The sequence below is a fragment of the Dermacentor albipictus genome, chromosome 1 (assembly GCF_038994185.2).
Source record: "Dermacentor albipictus isolate Rhodes 1998 colony chromosome 1, USDA_Dalb.pri_finalv2, whole genome shotgun sequence".
Taxonomy (NCBI): domain Eukaryota; kingdom Metazoa; phylum Arthropoda; class Arachnida; order Ixodida; family Ixodidae; genus Dermacentor; species Dermacentor albipictus.
This window is the reverse complement of record NC_091821.1, coordinates 178,499,009-178,517,617: the sequence shown is the minus strand read 5'-3', so window position 1 is coordinate 178,517,617 and position 18,609 is coordinate 178,499,009. Positions and strand designations below refer to the sequence as shown.

The window sequence follows — 18,609 nt, the reverse complement described above, 5'->3', positions numbered from 1 at the left end:
CTTGGCAAAGGACCACGGACGAAAGGATTGAGCCCCCAATCCTGACAACTGGCTGACAGCGGTGAGATGGACTTTGCGACATGGTGCTGTATCTGTGGTGAGTGCTTGGTTTTTGCTTTGACTCTCTAGGCTTCATTTTGTGGTTGTTCTGTTTAGAACAGTAGGGAAGCTAGATTGTTGTGTGTTAGCTAGGTTGTGTTTTCCTAGCTAGATTTAGAGAGCAGAATCAAGGCAGTAAAGCAGCAGTCATGGAGTTAAGGACACTGCTGAGAGACGAGTTGTTGATTGTTGGTGAGGAACTGGGCCTAGATGTACGCAAGGAAATGCTCAAATCGGAATTATTGGAGCTAATTTCCAATCAGGCCAGTGAGCAAGATATTGAAATGGGATTGGAACTTCTCAAAAAGAGAGAGAAACGGGAAAAAGAAAGAGAAGAACGGGACAGAGAAAAACGAGAGAGAGAGGAACGGGATAGAGAGAGAGAGGAACGCGATAAAGATCGCGAGATAACAAAAATGCAACTTGAACTTGAAAACAGACGTTTGGAGTTGTCTCAAGGAAGTGAAGGAGCTCTGGGTCGATCAAGTGAGGCAGAATCGTACCGCATGGACAGGCTATTAAAGCCATTTGAGGTCGGGACCGACATAGGCTTGTTCCTAAGCAATTTTGAAAGGACTTGCGAGAAGATGAACTTCGGCCCGAGTACATGGCCACAGCGGTTGCTGTCTATGTTGCCGTGTGAGGCGGCGGAAGTAATCGCCAGATTGAGTGCGCAGGATGCATATGATTATGCAAAAGTTAAGGCTAGTCTCCTGAAGAAATACCGCCTTTCAGCCGAAGCTTTTCGGCAAAGGTTTAGGAGCACAGGCAAGAAAGATAGCGAGGGCTATCCGGAGTTTGCGTATAGCTTAAAGGCCAACCTAGTCGAGTGGCTTAAAAGCGCGGAAGCGTACGACAGCAGAGACATGATCATTGAATGCATGTGTCTAGAGCAGTTTTACAAAACCATCCCCCAAGCTGTGAAACTGTGGGTGCAAGACAGAGGTAATGTAAACACTGTGGAAAGGGCGGCTGAATTAGCCGAAGAGTACGCAACCCGTAGAAAATTGAACGCCGAGGAGGGAAACTGGGACGGTCGAAATGGACCGCGGAAACCATTTCCGTTCAAAAAGGGTGCGCAAACTAGACGATCGAAGCCTGTAGACATGGCGGAAAAGCCCGCAGAAAAGAGCGAGGAGAAACTTAACGGAGAAACCGCACAAGAACAGAAAAGAAAGTTCAGATCTTTTAGACCAATTCGCTGTTACAAATGCCACAAACTGGGACATATAGCTGTAAACTGCGAGAAGCCTAGCGTAGTTTTTTCCTACGTGGAGGAAAAGGATGAGAATATGGAACTTTTAAGTCCATATCTCCACGACCTGCAAGTTAATGGAAAACCATGCCGAGTGCTAAGAGACAGTGCCGCCACGCTGGACATTGTCCATCCGTCTTACGTGATGGTAGAGGACTTCACCGGAGAAGTAGCATGGATAAAACAGGTTGTAGAAGAACACAGCGTGTGTCTGCCCATGGCCAAAGTCAAAATCAGTGGACCATTCGGGGAGCTAGAGACTGAGGCTGCAGTTTCCAAATTTTTGTCACTGCAGTATCCCTACATCTTTTCGAATCGTTCGAATCAGTTACTGCGTGACAGAGGGCTCAAACTGGGAGAGGGCATAGTACAGGCATTGACCAGAGGCCAAGCTCGTAAGATCGCGGCGCTTTCGGCTGAAAATGCTCAAGCTCCTCCAGCTGAAGCAGAAAAGGGGATAGCTTCAATACCCGAATCCGAGCTAGGCCCGACGGACAAAAGAACAGTTGAGGAGAGCCTGCCAGTTGACCAGCTCAATGAGAGCGTAGCACTAGAGTGTCAGAGTTCTAGCCTGCAGGAAGAGCATGCAGACACGCTCACAAGCGAGACAGGGTCGTTATTATCACCGGCCTCAAAGAACTTTGATCAACTCTTACGCGTGGATAGAGAGTCACTGGCAGCTGAGCAAAAGAATGATGAGAGCTTAGCTAAATTACGTGACACAGCTAAAGAAGGCATTGCTAGGCGCAACGTAACGATACATGAGAGAGGAGGATTGTTGTATCGGCATTACAGAGATCGAAAGGGTAAGATTTTAGATCAGTTAGTCATACCTACTAAGTATAGGGAGGACCTTTTGAGTCTTTGTCATGGAAATGGGTGGTCCGGCCACCTAGGCATAAACAAATCAAAGGAAAGATTGCTTATGGAATACTACTGGCCTGGCTGTTTCAAAGATGTAGAAAACTTTGTAAGATCATGCGACGCCTGCCAGCGTTCTGGTAAACCAGGAGAGACTTGGAAAGCTCCACTGAAGGTAGTGCCCTTAATAACAGAGCCTTTCAGACGACTTGTAATAGACACGGTAGGGCCTCTTCCAAAAACAAAATCAGGCTACAGGTACTTGTTTACCATGCTGTGTCCGGCCACCAAGTTTCCAGAAGCAATCCCTTTGAAAGAGCTCAGCTCCACTGAAGTAGTAGACGCGCTTTTGACAGTGTTTGCACGAGTTGGGTTTCCAGCCGAAATTCAGGCAGATCAAGGGTCAGTATTCACGAGCGCACTGACTTCCACATTCTTGCAAAAGTGCGGGGTAAAGTTAATACACAGTTCTGTCTATCACCCTCAGTCGAACAGTGTAGAGAGGTGGCATTCGGTGCTTAAGCGAGTTTTGCGTGCGCTCTGTTACGAGCACAAGGAGGACTGGGAGAACTGTCTGCCGGCAACTTTGTTTGCTTTGCGAACGGTTCCACATGAAGCGACAGGGTTCTCACCAGCAGAACTAGTGTATGGGAGGACACTCCGGTCTCCACTGAGAATGTTAAGAGAGATGTGGGAGGAAAGAGGGGAGAGTCCAACCGTGGTTGAATACGTGCTAAATTTACTGGAGCGGCTAAGCGCAACCCAAGAACTAGTCGGAAAGAACATGGCACTAGCTCAAAAGAACGCCAAATTCTATTATGACAAGAATGCGAGGCTTCGTACGTTTAACGCCGGAGACCAGGTAATGATCCTCAAACCTTCAAGAAAGAACAAGCTTGAAGTTCACTGGGACGGGCCCGTTAAAGTGTTGCACAAACTTTCAGAAACTAACTATGCTTTGAGAATGCCCGGTCGCAGGAAGGAAGTGAGGATATATCACTGTAATTTGATGAAGCCGTATGTAGAGCGGAGCGGAGTCGTTAACTATACTGTCAAAGAGCCGGATGACATCGGTACCAAGTTTAAGGAGTATAGGGCAACCTCCAACTCTGAAATCGGCCTAGAAGAAGTAGTAGAACACTCGGTAAGCTCGCATGCTCTAAGACCCGAGCAGCTAGATGAGCTAAAAGGGGTGTTAGGGGAATATCTCGACAGATTCAGCGATCGGCCGGGTAGAACCGAACTGATAACGCATGAAATTGAGCTGACCTCTACCGAACCAGTAAGATCAAAACCTTACAGGGTGTCTCCAAGACAGAGAGAGATTATGGAGGCAGAGATACAGCGCATGCTAGAGTTGGGAGTTATTGAGCCCGCTGAGAGTGACTACACGTCACCGCTAATACTCGTAGAAACCCCTAACAAGGACCCTCGTCCGTGTGTTGACTACAGGAAGTTAAATGCGATCACTAGGGATCAGCTGTACCCGATACCCAACATTGAGGAACGAATTGAAAGAGTTAGCGCTGCTAAATACATTTCAACTATAGATCTCGTGCGGGGGTACTGGCAAGTTCCCCTTTCAGAAAGTGCCAGCCGCTATGCCGCATTCATCTCGCCTGTAGGCACTTTTCGCCCTCTCGCACTCAGCTTCGGGCTGAAGAACGCGCCGTTTAGCTTCTCTAAGTTAATGGATATTGTCCTAAAAGACTTGCAGGAGTTCGCCTTACCTTATCTTGATGATGTAGCCATTTTTTCGGACAGCTGGGAACAACACGTATCGCACCTCAAACAGGTGTTCTCACGGTTGAGGGAAGCCGGCTTAACGATGAAAGCGGAAAAGTGTAGGTTTGGTTGTTCGCAGGTTACTTATCTGGGCCATGTTGTTGGTCAGGGCATGAGACGGCCGGCTGAGCTGAAAATAGCTACGATTAGAGATTTTTCTCAGCCGCGCACGAAAACGGACGTTCGTTCATTTTTGGGACTTGTGGGGTACTATCAACGGTACATTCCGAATTACTCGCAATTGGCAAGTCCATTAACAGACGCCCTCCGAAAGGGAGCACCGAGTACCGTACTCTGGGATAAGGACAAAGAGAACGCTTTCCAAAGTTTGAAAACGCTATTGGTTTCTCGCCCTGTGCTTCGCGCGCCAGACTACACTAAGGAATTCATAGTTCAATGCGACGCAAGCGACAGAGGTATGGGCGTGGTACTTAGTCAAGTCGGCGACGATAACGAGGAGCATCCTATCCTCTACGCCAGCCGTAAACTAAATGTAAGAGAGGAAGCCTACAGCGCTTCAGAGAAGGAATGCGCTTGTTTGGTTTGGGCCGCCCAGAAGTTGTCGTGTTATTTGTACGGAGCGAAGTTCATCTTCGAGACCGACCACTGTCCTCTGACGTGGCTCAATCAAATGTCACACAAAAACGGCCGCTTGCTCCGATGGAGCCTCACTCTCCAAGAGTACAACTTCTCCGTTAGATATAAGAAGGGAAAGTTGCATAGCAATGCGGATGGTTTGAGCAGGCTAATTTGAATTCTGCGTTTGAGGGTCCCGCCTAAATTTTAGGGTTACTAGTGTTAATTTTATTAAGCGAAGAAGATCCCCTCTCGTTTAGCAGGATTCCCTCCATGATTGCTGAATTTGTCAGCAGGATTTTGCTTCAGAAATTGGCATAGTGAAATGCAGCATTTTTTTGTTTCTGCACTTATGTTGTTGTTGTTTTTTTTGAAGCCTAGCGAGTCTAAAGTGAGAGCCAATGCACGTCATCTCGGCGCAGAGCCGTGTTGTGGGGTTCATTTTGCAGTTGCCTGTCCTTGTTGGATGTTTTGGGGCGGTGACATCAATGCACAGGTGGTCGCTGCGAGCCAAGACATCAATCCCCCCCTGACCAGCAGCCATTCTCTTCCTGCCTAGCGGTTGTCAGCGCTAGACAGTCGAGACTTTTGGGGCCATGGAGGCGCTGTAAAGAACGGCGGGTTGCACAACAAGACTGCCACCTTGCCACCTGAATACGACAAGGGGTGCAAGACGCGCACCTCCACCTCTCCGTGCTGCAGCTGCGAGGCGTTCAAAGAAGCGACCTTTGCGCTGGAACCCGCCGCCTTCCTCCAGCCCCTTCGACATGGTGACGGGACGAATTCGGTGTGTGGACAATGATTCCAGAGTTCCTCAACGCGGGGCTGATTTGACACGCCTGGAGAAGCTACCGCGGGAAGACTTATTTTTGTGCTTCTCAAGGTTTGGAGTGGCTCGGAACAATGAGCGACGCGCGATCGACAACGTCGATTTTCCGGAACGGCACCACCTTCAACACCGTCGCTTGGGCTTCGGAATGTGTGTGCCTTTGTGTCTGTAAACTGGTCTTCAGAGCAGCTGCGAGTTGGTGATGTGTAAACGAACAGCCGCCGCGTCGTGGACGGGCGGATCGAGTGTATAAAAACTGTGGTTGTGCGATTGTTGAACGCACTTCTCTTGAGCAGTCATGTTAGACTGGTTCACTTCTTTCATGCAGTCCTGTTGGACTAATACTCTTTTTCTCAAGCAGTCATGTTAGACTGAGTTAATTTCTGTAAATAAACCCCTTTTCCCTCGTTCTCGATGAGAAGCAGTTCTTCACTTCATCAACGATCTCAGCGTAAATAAGTTGGGCGACGGCATGGGCCAGCTACCTTCGAATTCATGCCGTACTCCAATCTTGGCAAAGGACCACGGACGAAAGGATTGAGCCCCCAATCCTGACACCCCATAGACTTAATGAAACGGAAATTTCGGACACCTTACAGTGTGTCGTGCGATAATTCAGTCTCCGACTGCATGACCGTGCGCATATATAATGTGGGCCTGAGTTGAACAGAAGTAGCGATATTTTCGTTTTCAGATGTTGCCGCCATGGTTGTCGGTCACGTTGCCGGCGCTCCGTGAAACTGCAACTATCAAAGCCTAGTCAATTTAGTAGTCGCCGACGAGAATCACGTGCACACATTGACTGTACTTTTGTCTATCTGTAGCAACAGCCTGACGATGGTCGAGATATGGGCCGCTACTATGTAGTGATGCCTTCCGCTCGATTCTATGCCACTCCTAAAGGGACACTAAAGGTTACTAAGAAGTCAAGTTAAAGTGATAAAGCAATGCTCTAGAATGTCTAAGGTGTCAATATAATTGCGAACAGAGCTTTAGTAACTGAGAAATTGAGGTAAATGCATGACACAATTTGAGACCCCCCAGCGACATTCCGGTACTAGCCCGATAACGAAGGCACTCCTCACCATAATTTATGTCACTAGTACTCAACTACTCGTATTAAAAAGATCATTTCATTAGGTTATAAGACGGAAGAAAATGCTGCTTTTCTACTGCTGTTTGATTATAAAAAAAATAAGATTTTGACGTTGCTCTTCAGTAGTATAGGTAGTCGAAAGTAGTATGGGTAGTCGAAAGGTTTCGTTTTCGCTCGACTCTGCACCACGCGCGCTGTGGAACTTCAGTTGTTTCGTTATCGCGTCGTGCTGTGCTGGTTCTGTTGGCTTGCGAAACTTGCATTTGGAACAAGCAGCGAGAATGCCACGTCCACGTGATGTCATGGGATGCGCGAACGGTCTGCGGAACTTGGCCAAGGGCAGTTGCAGCGGCGAATCCAACCTTACTTACCACTGTGTGCCAACGAGTGAACCTCTCCGTTCTAAGTGGTTAAGTGCCATACCTCTGCCACAGCGCGTTGGCAAAGAGCCGAAAAATTGCATAGTGTGCTCGCTGCACTTTCGTCCAGATGATTACAATTCAACGCCAACTTACTGAAGTCGTGTGGAGGGCCTTCCCAAGCAATGCTTTCCCGTAGCGCTGTTCCATCGGTCTTGCCTGCATTCTCCGAAGCGCAAGAACAACTGCACGTCGAAGACGGGGCAGTGAGTGCAGCATTTGGTTTTCACGAAGGAAAAGCTACAAATGTGCGAATATGTACAGCCATGACATACAGCCGCCGTCGTAGTTGTTAGTAACGATGCCGGCAGCGCAAGCCCTCAGCAGCAGGTCACGTTCATCAGTGCTTAAATCGCTGAAGTCGAGCCCAGCATCGCGAGCCAATGTGTCGTTGTCAGGGTCGTCCATTGCAATGAGCGTCAAAGTTGGCGTCATAAAATAAAGAACCAGCTTATCGTCACGCGCCTTCCCTTCCGCTTTCGAGCTGCTGTCGGCTATGTCTTGGCTGTTTCTGGCCGCGCGTTTGCGGCGCAGAAAAGCCGTAGTGCCATCTGCGGGCACCGTTTTACTCACCGACGGCGCAATGTCACTATGAGACCATGATGTCACCACTCCTCGATTGTAGGGCGGGCGATTTGAACTGCGCTAGAGGTACGCGGACGCTTCAGAACGCATTTTTTCTTAAAATAAGTCTTTTCGTTGCATGAGTCAAGCGTTTTGAGGTTTCTGAGATGGTATTTCAACAGTCCATGTTGACTTAATATTAACCTTTAGTTTCCCTTTAACATCCACTGTTCATGGCCGGCAGATACCATTAATAACGTGTACGGAGCATTGCTCTGACCACTGACAAAACGCGAAATGTGTGAAAAGGCATGCTAGAAAATCATGGCCATCAAATACCTGCCATGGTTGCTTAGTGGCTATGGTGTTGGGCTGCTAATCACTAGGTCGTGGGAACGAATCCTGGCCACGGCGGCCGCATTTCGATAGGGGTGAAATGCAAAAGCATCTGTGTACTTAGATTTAGGTGCACGTTTAAGTGGTCGAAATTTCCAGAGCCCCCCACTACAGTGTGCCTCATAATCATATTGTGATTTTGGCACGTAAAACTCCATAATTTAATTTAATTTAAATTTTAATGGCCATGGAATGTCTAGGCCAAGGGCAATGTATGTGTGCACAGCAACACGCGTTAACAAACTTGGGCCATATTCATTTTCGCGATATTGCGCGACTAGCACTGGAAGCGTCGACTGGCGGCAGCATTTCCACAAAGTGAATAGCGTGCTTGGCACTGTGCCAAGAACGACATTTTCGTTCTTGGCATAAATGTTATAGGCATTATAGTCATGTTAAATATGGTACATAAGTAGTTATAATATTAGTGACGGATTTGTATGAAGGATGGCGAGATTAAATTTAAAGTAAAGAGTGCTAATTTGCAATTATATAATGCCCTGAAAGAGGCCTTTTAAGGGTTAATTGATGATGATGATGATGATGAATACTTTTTTTTGACGTAATGGAAAAGTGCTGGCTTGGTTCCCTACCACCTATATTATCATTACAAGCAAAATAATGCAACATGTTTTTTAATGTTCTTTTTCCATAGTCTCAACAGCTGTTTACGAGATTTTGAGAAAAATTAGCAGTGGATGTTTTTTATTTTCATTTTCAAATAGTGTTCATTTTTATGAAAGCTTCACATTTGAGGTGAATTGCAGAAATGACAATTTGTGATACAGCAACGATATTTTACAAAATTATTGAACAGGTTAAGGTGTCACAGCCCACCAAATTTCAAAAGTCCACATGCATTGGTTTAGTAGATAAAAATTTGTAAAGATCGCAACTTTTGAAAAGTGTATCAAATTAAGGAATTTTTCTATAATGCTTCTGTTTTGCACAGGAACATCAAACAATGCTAGATGGCTTTTCTTTACATATACGTTTTACACAAAAAAATGTCTTCTTTGTAGCCATAATATTTTCTATTTCACATTGTTGCAAATTCGCAACAATGTCCGGTGCATGTGCCTCCACACTGAAGAATCCCAGTATTTTTTTCCTCCTAAAGTATCCATTTGGCAAAGAAGCCAAGTTCACTTTCATGCTATCGAGTGATATACGCTTAAAATATAAAATATTCAGTGGAATATAAGATGTCAATTTTTGGACCAGCGTTGATCTCTCGTGAAATCACCTTGTCGTCATCCTGTTGTCCTCATGCTGTCATCGTCACGCTGTCATTGTTATACCATTGTCATTTCAGAATCGTCATTTCATTGTTGTCATGCTGTTATCGTCACACCACCTTCGTCCTTCTATTGACATTATTACTTTTTTGCCATTTCATCGTCATCATACAGTTGTCGTCACACCATCATGGTCATGGCCAACCTTGACAAATGAGTGCCATAGCAAAGTGGGCCAATCCCAAAGACAGTGTACGTTGCATATAGCTGAACCAATGGGAATCACAAAATGGCCACTACAGATTCTAAGTAAAGGTGTCTTCAGCAATATAGTGTGTTGCTACATCGCTTGAATGCAAATCACATCAATGTCGAGAGTCATTGTGAGACAGATTCAGCTGGAATATTTCCCTCTCTCCAACTGCTCTTTTGGTCTGGTTACTTTTGCCCTCAGATGTACATGTTCACCCTGTTTTTTATAGGGTGTGGCATGTTTCTCAACATAAAAGTGCTTAACAGTATCAAAGGCCTTGCCATTATCTGTTTTTTCTTGGGGAAGAGCTTCTGTCAAAACTGTTGCACTTATGCTATTTCTAATCTGCATTACGAACACTATCAGAGTAACAGGTGATACATAATATCAGTATGTGCTCGTTCTTATTAGCATGTTTACAGTGCCTGCATGCTTTGTGCCTCTTACCCTTCTAGTTTATCTTTGTATGTCAGAAAACCTGGCTTGTATCAGTTGGTGGGTGGTCAACAAAGCAGAATGTAATAGTAGCATGTACCTTGTTTCCTGAGGACCAAAGAATAAGTTTCTGCTCATATTCACTTGCTGATTTGGTAGCTATACTCTGATTCAAGTAGTTACTTATAGTTACCTATCACTGTTACTGATTACCTTGCTTTGGCAAAACACTATATATATTTGTGCAGTGAACTCAAAATCCATTTTTGTTCTCCATAATTTCCAATGCAGCCTCGGCTGACTGAGATAATTCAAGGGTAATAACATTGCTCTGAAAAAGAAGCATTTGTGCCGAAGTTTCAGTGTTTGGTTTCCTCTAACTAGGTGGTTGGTTAGTCATAAAACTAGACAGAGTGTGCCCGATATTTTGGTGTAGGCAAGGAACATTCTGGTATTAATGTCAGTAACATTTTAAAATTGTGTTGCTTGCATTCTTTTCAGCGCACATTGTGCGCGCCTCTTTATTCAGGGAGTGTGTTTGTGCATTGTGGTCTCACTTAACCATACTCACATTGCAGCATTTCCATTGCAAATTTTTGTGTGTGCAGGGATTTGGAGATGCTCAACCGCACCTGCACCACCCCAGAAAAGATGGCCTTAACACTACTTGACTTTCTTTTTGACCGGGAGGTGCAGGCTAGCTCAAACATTTCTGGCACTGGGCGTCATGGAAAACGACAACTGGACCCACTTCGCATCTTCGCAATAAAATGTAGGTGTTTGCTGTCTGGATTCTTCCTTGATAGAATTTTATGTGCATTCTGTGCCAACCTATGACTAGTGGCAGCTACTTTCAAGAAATCTTAAGAGTGGATGAGCTCAGAATCATATATTGTAGATATGATTCTGAGCTCATCCACTCTTAAGATTGGATTGGAGATTAAGATGTAGAGATAATATAATTTTGTAGACATAAGTGCTTAGTTTGTGGGTTGATATTTACATACAGTGACCTTGTTAGTTTGTTCATGTCAGGTTTGTCAAAATCTAAACATTAAGAGGAAACTTTATCTCTGGAGCTTCTGAATGTATATAAATACATGGAAAGAGAGAAATTGTTTTCCTTAGCTCCCAGTGCACCATATTTGAAAATGTTTGTTGCTCTTAAACAAAATGTTAGTCTGCTAACTTGGAGAGTAAACTTGTTATTTAGGCCACCAAATTAAAAACAAAAACGTTATACAGCAATATTTAACAAAACTGAAGTATGAAGTCTAGAACTCTAACTCGGCAATAAAACATGATATCACAATTCTGTACACTGCATATCTCTCTCTCTTGAAAGAGAGAGAGAGAGAGACTTCTAAAGTGGACAAAATTGATGTGTTATACATTGCTCTGAAATATACCACTAATTTGTGAATAGGACTTTTACAAAACTCGTAAATATAGAAACAATTACACATAAGCTGTGAAGTCGTTTACATATCACATTTGTCTGCTTCAGACGCTCCAACAAATGCAGTTTACAAAACTGGGATATCTGTCTTTAATGCAGCATTGCAGATTTGTAAACATGTGCTTCAATATTTTTTAACTTGACCGATGTTCAGCAATTTTTGTTTTTAAAAATTGAAGCTCTAAATTCAGCTTTCTCTCTTAAATGCAAAAAGTTTTATTCAAATAAGTTCAGCTGTTGTTTACTGGGAGCATTTCTGCATTGCGCATGTATTTGAAGAGGGAAATCGGAATTGGCTTTGTGGTGAAGCTTTCTTTTATTGGTGCAAAGCTGTAGAATACTGACATGACCCATAAGTGGTCTGATTTACTGCAAGGAAAAGGAAGGAAGGGGGTAATAAAATCAAGTACTTTGCACACCTTTATCATACATGTTCTCTTCTTGATGCATTTGCTAATGCATTCCTAGCTTGCCAGTATCTGTAGGTCGGTTAAAGGGCAATGTGTTGTCGTTTGACTTTCAACTGTTGCAGTTTGTATTATGGCATTGTGAAGAGATACTCTGGGCTGGAATATTGGAACGATGATATTCCAATGCCATTCTTTGTTGCACTTCGTCTGTGGTCAGAGCGGTGCTCAATCTACATTATAGGAAGGATCAGACTGCCCTGAACGGTGGATGATAAGAGTAGCAAAGAATTAAGTGAATAGAACCGCTACATTATACCAGCCCTGTCTTTACTTCTGGGTGAAGGCCTTCTTTTTCTTGATTTAAATGCCTTTATAGTGAAAGAATTGCCTAATGGCTCTTGCAGGTCATCTAGTACACCACTTCTCCATCAGTGACCATGACTGGCATCGTATCAAACAAAATATGGACTCCAAATGCCGCACAGCTTTCAGGCGCAAAAATAGAGGAATGTCGCTTTCAGTCAAGGCATTTCGTGACAGGTAGTACCTCTTCATTTATGGAAATGTCCTGATGGAAATCTTGCTTATCACAAGTTTACTTTGTTGACATGACTCAGAGATGGTCATTTATGTATATTTTGCTGCCACTATATACAAATGCCACAAACTCCTAAACCTTTATGTTTCAATACATTCACATTAATGACTGAGACAAGATGGTTTGTCTACTTTACCCTAAACTATGCATGCTTCATTCACTTGACAAATCTGTGAGGAGATCACTTTTGGCTTTCACAAATAGCATAGTTTGGTGACTGCATGCACTGCTAAATACAATTATCTACCCGTACCCGCCATGGTGGCGTAGTGGCTTTGGTGCAGTGCTGCTACGCCCAAGGTCATTGGATCAAATCTTGGCCACAATGCCCGCATTTCGATGAGGGTGAAATGCAAGAACACCCTTGTACCATGCATTGGGTGCACGCTAAAGAACTCCAGGTAGTCAAAATTAATCTGGAGGCCCCCACTACGGCATGCTTCGTAATCATATTGTGGTTTTGGCACGTGCTCCGGCAGCAACTGCTTATTTTACGACCAGGCGCAAGGGGAACTGACAATCTCGTGCACGATAGGGAGGAAAGCGGGGAGGCAGCCGAGAGTGAGAGGGATGGTGGTTGGCTTCAACTCTACCAAGTGCATACTTTGTACGGTTGTGCACGCCGTGTATTGAAAGGGACCTGAAGGCAGCTTGTATCCTTGTGCGCATGGTATTCTCGCTGCTCTTGCGTTGAAGCAATAGACAGCACGAAGGCCACTTCTCTCGCTGCTGCAGTTGCACTTGCTCACACTAGCATTCTGACAGCGAGTGTCCGTGCCCATCGAGCGTGGTGGGCTCATGTTTGCTTCTGCGCTGACGCTATGCTTCTTAATTTAGTTAGTAAGCGCATGTTTCCAAGTTTACATGACCGATAAAACTACTAGCTTTGCTTCGTATGGCTGTCTACTAATTTGCTATCACAATCGATGCTTTGCCTTTCGGGCGAAACTGCGACTTTTATTTTTTCACATAATTGAGTGCCACAAAACATTATCTTGAAATGCTTAAAGGAACACTGAAACAAATTTAAATTTTAAATGTATATCTTGGACCATGCTATATAGGTCACTAATGCCTAATTCTGCTGGGGTCCAGAGTTGTTGTTTGTGTTAAAATACAGAAAGAGATGAGGTGGTTAGCAACTTCACCGGCACCGGCATGAACTGCTGTGAGCCATAAGACAGTGTTAACATGTGTGTGGTTTGTTAATACCCTCATACTTATGTTGATTGTGCTGAAATTCACCACAATCGGACACCATTCGATCTTTGTGGTACAAATACTTATGTCATATTTGTATCTGTGAGTCTTTATATAAGGAAGAAGGAATAAGCAGATTGCGACGCCAGTGCTGTCAAATAGCAGGCTGAACAAAGCCTTCATGCAAAGCTCTGCCTGGGCTCCTCTCAGTACAGTCTCCCATGGTGCATGATCCATACACTGAATGACGCATCAATCCCGAGCCCGCAAGTAAATTTGAAACTGTGTAATGAGCCCTACTGTGGAAAGATGTGCATGGAAATTGCATTCGTACGCACTAAACCAAACTAGTTTTTCACCTGCTGTCTTCCTGGACATGCAGAAACAACACTCCATCACCAACAGTGGCCTCCTGTTTGCTCGGGAGAGGCTTTTCTCAAAGAAAGAGCCATGAGTCAAGTGCTTTGCTTGCAGGTGTTTCCTCGTCTACCTTCATCCTGGGTTACATTATGTATCTAAGCCAATGTTATGGTGCTGAGCCAAGCTGATGGCATCAAGTGGACTGTAGTGGCACATATCATAATAAATGACGCCAGCACTTCATTCACAATTGCCTTGTATTGTTACATTATCCAAAATATGGGAGGTGCAAACAGGATTTTGTCTTTCCAAGCTGCATTTTTCAAGAAACACGCACTTATAGATAATAGCCTGCAATTGCGCTTCTCCACGCACCTTCTTTGATCCAACCAATTTGGCAGACCTTGGGCTAGAATCCTAATTGAAGTATCAACATGCAGGTCAGTGACATTATTCCTGGCCCCATCCATTCAAGGTTTCAAAACATGCGTCTCAGCTTGAACCGCACTACTAGCAGGAACACAAAAGCCTGCTTACGGGCTTTTGCATATCGTCTATTGAGTGCAAAACCTGCTAAATAATCCATAGGTAGTCTAGTTCCAAATTTTTAAACACTAATAAACAAAGTATGATGTCGTCTTTAGCATTCCTTTAAATCCTTTTCCATAGCAAATTATCGACCTAGCAATATGAGTACAAACAGATTGTATGTAAAAATATTGCATTTATGAATTAATGGAGATCATTATAACCATTTATAGGCACCCACTGGTCTTCTGATGATTCCCCATGAAGAAATTTCTAAACATGCCTTAATTCTGGGCGTCGTCTCCAATGCTCAGGGTCTGTGATAAGGAAGAAAAAGGTGGTGGTTAAATTAACATTGACATTTCGTTCTAATAAAGCCACTTCATGTAGTGGTATTGTCAGTGTATTGGATATGAAGCCTTCAATCTTGAATAAATGATAAGAATGCATGCTAGTGCTTCTGTGATGAACTTCTTCATAGCAGGAAAACTTATGACTCGTTGCAGTAAATATGGTATACCTGGTTTTCCTTACAGCACTGCATCACTTGCATTCACAAGCCTACTTGTCTGAAAACAAGAGATGTAAAAATTGTGTAGTGTATAGCCTACCTAATCTTTGTAAAGAGTCTCACCAGTAGCATTGTTCTGCTGGAGGAGACCCACATTAGAGTATGGAGTAGTTATAATTTCATTTTTTTATAATTCAGTGCTGTTGATTTACTGGCTCCTTTCTGGTATAAGGGTGGCATAAAATCGCTTGTCGAGGATGTGAAAAGAGCTTAGTGGGTAATTGGACAAGGGAGCTACAATTACCAGCCCTCCAATGTGCGGTCCTCCTAACAGAGTAAAGAAAAAAAAAAATTCTGGAGTTTTATGTGCCAAAACCACTTACGTGAATGAGAAGCATGCTGTATTTGTGGATTCCACATTAATTTTGAACACCTGGGTTTCGTTAAAATGCACCTAAATCTAAGTGCCACAAGCATTTTTGCATTTCACCCCTATCGAAATGTGGCTACTGCAGACGAGATCAAACCCACAACCTCGAGCTCAGCAGCATTACTCAATAGCCACTGGCATACTGTAGCAGGTTCCTAATGGAACATCTACTCGTGATGCCACTGCTACTAATACCAAATGCTGTGTTGGTGAGAGAGCCCAATTAGAATTGATATTTTGACTGTAGTGCTTACTTGTTCCTGATAAAATTTCTAACTGAAGTGGCATTTCACAGTGCATTTTGTTTACTAATACCTAGCTTAGCTACAGTACTTGATTCATGTTTGCTACAAATCCCTTGTGCGAGCTGTCTGTGGCTGTGCTGGACCAAAAAAGTAATTCCTTCACTGAGAGGAATGGTAGCAACATCTGCGTAGGAGTACAAAGTGCCTGCTGCAGAGATGACACAATGTGAATAGCGGATTCGCACTGCTGATGAGAGATGATGTCATCATTCCTTCTGTTGTGAAAGTCTGCATTTTCCATCTGGTAAGGCTGCAGACAACCGGCATTTCTTATCTACACTGAATGAAGCAGACAAATACTGTGACCATGCAAGGTTGTAAGCAAAATAATAGAGCACAAAATACGACCCATTTCTCCTTTGTGTGAAATTGTAGTGTGAATAAATGAGCAGTTTAGCTGAAAGAGCCATCAAATGCTTGGGCTCCCTTATTTATGCGACATTTGGTACATTCTAACCTATTTTTAATGAGGTTTGTTTGGAGGCAGAAACGTTCATTATACTGTTCAGCCTTTTTTAACTACTGTTGTCAGTATAAGTTAATAGTTGGTATAAGTGTAAAGCCAAAACTACTTTCCTTCATTTGCTTTGAAAGCATATGCCATTGTTCTCATTTTTTGTGTGTGGCCTCTGGCCAATTGTTGTTGAGCATAATACAAGAGCTGAATGTTGTGTTTCACTGCCAAATTGCACTTTCTTTTTGTATTACAGGGGAGTATATCCCACCACAGGCTCAAATTCTTCACAGTCAGCGGAGGACCCTGCTGAGCAGCTAGCACTTCTCTCCGAAGATGCTCTGCGTGATATCGCCAGCTTACAGCCACAGGTGAGGATCGTTAGCATTTTGTGCCACTTGTATTTGCAGGGCTGAGCATCATAGACATAATGAATTTAGCACCTTCATTTCCCATTTGCATGATGAAGACGGGGAGAAAGGGCTGAAGGACCATGCCAACTTGCTCCCGCTTCCCCAGTGTATGCAGTAGAATGTTGTCTCTTGAGAACTGCACGGTGAAGCCGAAATTCCAAAACACGCCTGTAGCTACACTCGCCAAGAGCTGTAGCTTTTAAGCATAACTTACAGGCTCCACAAATACGGTTTAGCCTTCTTTGTTTAAGCCGGCAAACAAGAAAAGAGTATGTTATTTTCCAGGAATTCGGTTTTAATAGAAAAAAGCTAGTGAAAGCCAATTTACCAGGCAGCTAAAACACCGATTGCCACACAACTGCAAGGTCAAGGTCACACTTCAGCCTGCCACCCAACCAGTCTTCACTTTTCTTTTTATTTGCCCCCATTTTGCTTGCCACTGCGACACCGAAAACAGGGAGTGGAGAGGGGCTGAATAGAGGTTCAGGGGAGCCTTGGCCCAGGTCCTGGCAGTCTTTGCACTGCAGTCGCTGCAGCAGGTGAACTTGGCAAGTTTAGTGATGGTAACATGGGGTCATACCTACCATTTCTTTTTCTTTTGTATTATTTGTAGGTTATTTTTACCTTCATAATGTTATTTTAAAGTGTGCTTATATTTGTATTTGACAATCAAATGCATTCATTGACTTAATTCCTGCACTGTACAGCACTCTAGCAAGGGCACATTGCTATATGGCACTGTGTCCTTGCTATCTAGACTGTTTCTCTAAAGCTCTGTTATCCTGTGTGTTGGATTCAACTACGGCGTTGAGGAGCATGACGTGCAGTCATGCAGTGTGTTTCAACGTCAACAAAATTCGTGAGCAAGATAAAAATAAAGACTAAGCTCAATGTAAAGTATTACCAACTGAAAAAAGACAGTGAAAGGTCATCTAGAAAAATATATTCACAAAATGAAGTCTTTTTCGAGTGGAAATAAAAATATGGAAAAGTAGGCCAAATTTCAGGAAAATAAAAAAACCAACAGCAATGAACTCTGTGTAAATAATTTTGGGTCTGTCGAGTTAATGATTTGTTGCCCATAAGTTGTTTTACAAATGGGAGCACTCATTAATTTGTTCTTATGTGTTTAGTAGGTTTCCTTTCTTTAATCTCAGTGGGACATAATTGATGAATTATGGCAGAAATGCCAAAACAAGTGAAATATTACACGTTAGTGTGGGAACATTTCAGCTGTACCTGCATTGCAAACAGCATCGCTTGCTACTAATCTCCCACACAGATCATCCGCACCGAGCATGGGGACATCCAGGTTGTGCAGGCTACTGCTGAACAGCTTGCACAAATGGAACGAGACCCACAGATCCACATTCTCGCCAGTACAGAAGTACTTAGTGCTGCAGATATTGAACAAAATGAAACTGAAGAGGATTTGGAGCCCTGACAGTGTTGAATGAACTGAGATTCGACAACTGCTTCATCAACCTTGGTCCCAGGGAGGAATGAGGTGTGCCACGGAAGGTTGCTTGCTACTGTTAAGCTGCAAGTTCCAGGAGTCTGGCAGTCCACCTCATGGCTCCACTCGTCCTGCTTGAGCAGACTTGGGTGTTGGAATATTCAAACCAAATAGCATGTGTCCTCAGGAACACCAAATGACATTAGCTGTTCAAATAGCACTTGAATAGTTTGGTGTTCATTTGGTGTTCCTAAGGACAAATGGCCAGTCATGTGATGTTTATTCAGCATGCCCTTTCTGCTCAGCATTGTTGACCTTAATTTTATTGTTAATTGTGCTCATAGCTAGCACAGTGTAATTTATCAGTGCCCCATTTCATGAACAGTCAAGCATTTGTCTGGTTCTGCTTGTTATGTCTGTTGTAAATATGTGTACATAAACAATGAAAGCACCCATATGTTATCTTTGTTTTGTTCTTTGAATTATTGAAGCTGACAAATTGAAATGGATAAAGTGCAAGTAATACAGTTTGCATGGTAGCTTAAATTCAGATGTAATTGAAAAATTTGTTTTCACCATTTCACCATTTAAGTGCATACAAAAAGTCAGTGTCTCTGTGTTCCTTAGTGTACAGCAGTGTAAAATTAACAATTCACCAATCAAATTTCATTACCCATTA

The 18,609-nt window shown here is 43.6% G+C and overlaps 1 protein-coding gene across 6 annotated transcripts in view; it reads left to right on the top strand.

Annotated features, from left to right (window-relative positions):
- Window positions 1-18,392, top strand: part of LOC139052788 (protein BANP-like) — a 45,819-nt gene extending 27,427 nt beyond the window's left edge. For all 6 annotated transcript variants that reach the window (XM_070529890.1, XM_070529887.1, XM_070529876.1 and 3 more), the window contains exons 7-10: window positions 10,415-10,578; window positions 12,080-12,215; window positions 16,318-16,432; window positions 17,757-18,392. In XM_070529890.1, coding sequence (XP_070385991.1) covers window positions 10,415-10,578; window positions 12,080-12,215; window positions 16,318-16,432; window positions 17,757-17,918 — 577 coding nt within the window. In that variant the 3' untranslated portion in view covers window positions 17,919-18,392. The remainder of the gene's footprint in view (window positions 1-10,414; window positions 10,579-12,079; window positions 12,216-16,317; window positions 16,433-17,756) is intronic.
- Window positions 18,393-18,609: the final 217 nt, after the last annotated feature.